Here is a 2,059-nt window from a genome sequence, read left to right on the forward strand (position 1 = left end):
TGTGCCCGGCGCGGCTCGGCGGCGGCGCCGCCGCGATTGGTCACCGCGGTGCGGTGTCGCGGCGTCGCCCCCGCTGATTGGGCGAGCGGCGGCTCTCGGGCATCGCCCCGGCCGGCGCGACGGCGGCGCGACCGGACCGGCACCGCGCGGCTCGGCTCGGCTCGGCTCGGCTTGGCACCGCACCGCACTGCAGGACACGGCACGGCCCCGCGCTGACCCCGCGGGCAGAGCCGTGCTGGGCCCTTTCGCCGCAAGCAGAGGGCGGCGAGCCACGGGGATCTACCCGATGCCCCGACGGCCGCCCCAGCCCCGGGAGACAAGCACCAGCCGGGGAGGCCTGGACATCGCATCGCTCAGGATCCCGTGTCACTGCGGGACTCCGCAGGACAGCCCCCGTCTGGCTGCCATGAAGCGTTTTTTCTCCTGGCTCTGGTCCCCGAGAACCAACGGAGGGGTGGGGGGAACAACCTTTTTCATTTTAAGGAAAAATGCTTCTTCCTTTATTCTTTCCTTTTACTTATTTACTTTGAAATCGAAAGTACTACCGAAAACTCTCTCCGTCCAGAAGAAATATCTCTGGAGCAAATGGTGCTTACGGTTTTGAAAGCAAGAGCTGCCAGTGAGATCTCCGTGGGGATGTCTGCCTTTAAAAACCGGTGGGACAAGGGTGTCGCTGCGTTTCATGCGTGTGCGTGAGCGTTTATATGTGAGTGTGTATGGGTGCGAGACGGTGCGTGTTAAAGCCTTACTAACAAGCGTTTGTTCCCAGGAATTTATTGTAGTATTCAAACTAAACTGCTGGAAAAATAAAAGAGGTAAAAGTCTGCCTCGGAGCTGGAGTGCCCACAGCAGGATATGACGCCAGGAGTGTTGTAAAGACTGTCTGTCCTTAGAGAAGGTACCATTGTGCACGGCCTTTTATTTATAACTTGGTAAGTGCCAGCAAACTCGCCTCCTTTACACTCCGAAGTGCCAGCCCGGCTTTCCACAGGGCTCTTTATTTGCAATCGTCTATTCAGGAACTGTCACTCCCGAGCTTCAAGTTATTCAAGACCTTAATCAATCAAAAGGATGAGAATCGCTCAGGTTTCTTCCTTTGAAATGAGGGGGGAAAGTGTTTTCTGGGTTCCCAGTCCGCGTCCCCTTTACGAGGCGGACGATCGTTGCGGGGCCGGCCCCAGGGAGGGCGGGGGTACGTGTTATTTAGGCAGAACTCCGGAGCCTCAATTATAAGCGAACCGGCCGCCGAGGGACCGGCAGTAGCACGGCGCGGCCCCCGGGGAAACTCGGAGTTTGCGTCGGGCCCCGCTCCGCGATGGGGGGCGAGGGGTCCGCAGCAGAACCGGCACCCGCTGCACGCCGGGGAGGCTCTAGCCCGTGGTCCCTCTCTCTCTCCAGCCCCGCGCGCCGGCCACCAAACCGAGCGGTTTCCCTCTCTTTCAAATGCACACAAACAGATCCAAATACCGGGTGCTGCCCGGGAACGCTCCCGCAGCCCAAGGAAAAGGCTGGCAGGACAAATTCGCATGCTGTGAAAGTCAGCGTGTATTTCACAAAGCGTTTGTGTTCTGCAAACACGCCAGTGGCCGGAGCTCTGGGAAACCCGTTAGCGAGCCCTATGGAAACGCAGCCCCGTGAGAGACGGGCCGAGCCGGGCGGTAGAGCGCCTGCGGCAGCGCGGGAGTGCCCAGGCCGGCGGCCCCGCCGAGCCGGGGTGGCAGAAGCCGTGCGGCCCTAGCCGTCGCTCCACAAACGACGCCACGCCACTCGCCACTCGCTTTTACTGGAGGAAGGAAGTCGGTAGAAATGTTATTGGAAAAAAGGGACGAAACTCCTTAGGGTTTAATTCGCGGCGGGGAGCAGGGCCGCACGAAGTGCACCCGGCGCTAACAGCATCCCCGTGGCCACCTCGCTCCCCACCGGTACCACTGCGGCTCCGATCATGGGAGCAGAAACCCTTCCTACCCATCGCGATGGGTGCCGTTGTGATGCTCGAGCCGTAATCCTCGTCCACGCAAGGAGAGGCACGAATGCGGACTGCCTCGACCCCTCATCCGCC

At 60.6% G+C, this 2,059-nt stretch overlaps 1 protein-coding gene across 1 annotated transcript in view; it reads right to left on the reverse strand.

Moving 5' to 3' along the window:
- Nucleotides 1-350, reverse strand: part of PAX3 (paired box 3) — a 74,509-nt gene extending 74,159 nt beyond the window's left edge. The window contains exon 1 of the mRNA XM_042042365.1: nt 6-350. Coding sequence (XP_041898299.1) covers nt 6-350 — 345 coding nt within the window. The remainder of the gene's footprint in view (nt 1-5) is intronic.
- Nucleotides 351-2,059: the final 1,709 nt, after the last annotated feature.

This window comes from Corvus kubaryi, unplaced genomic scaffold, assembly GCF_017639235.1.
Source record: "Corvus kubaryi isolate FWS band 111438036 unplaced genomic scaffold, C.kubaryi_AGA036_p1.0 37397, whole genome shotgun sequence".
Classification (NCBI taxonomy): domain Eukaryota; kingdom Metazoa; phylum Chordata; class Aves; order Passeriformes; family Corvidae; genus Corvus; species Corvus kubaryi.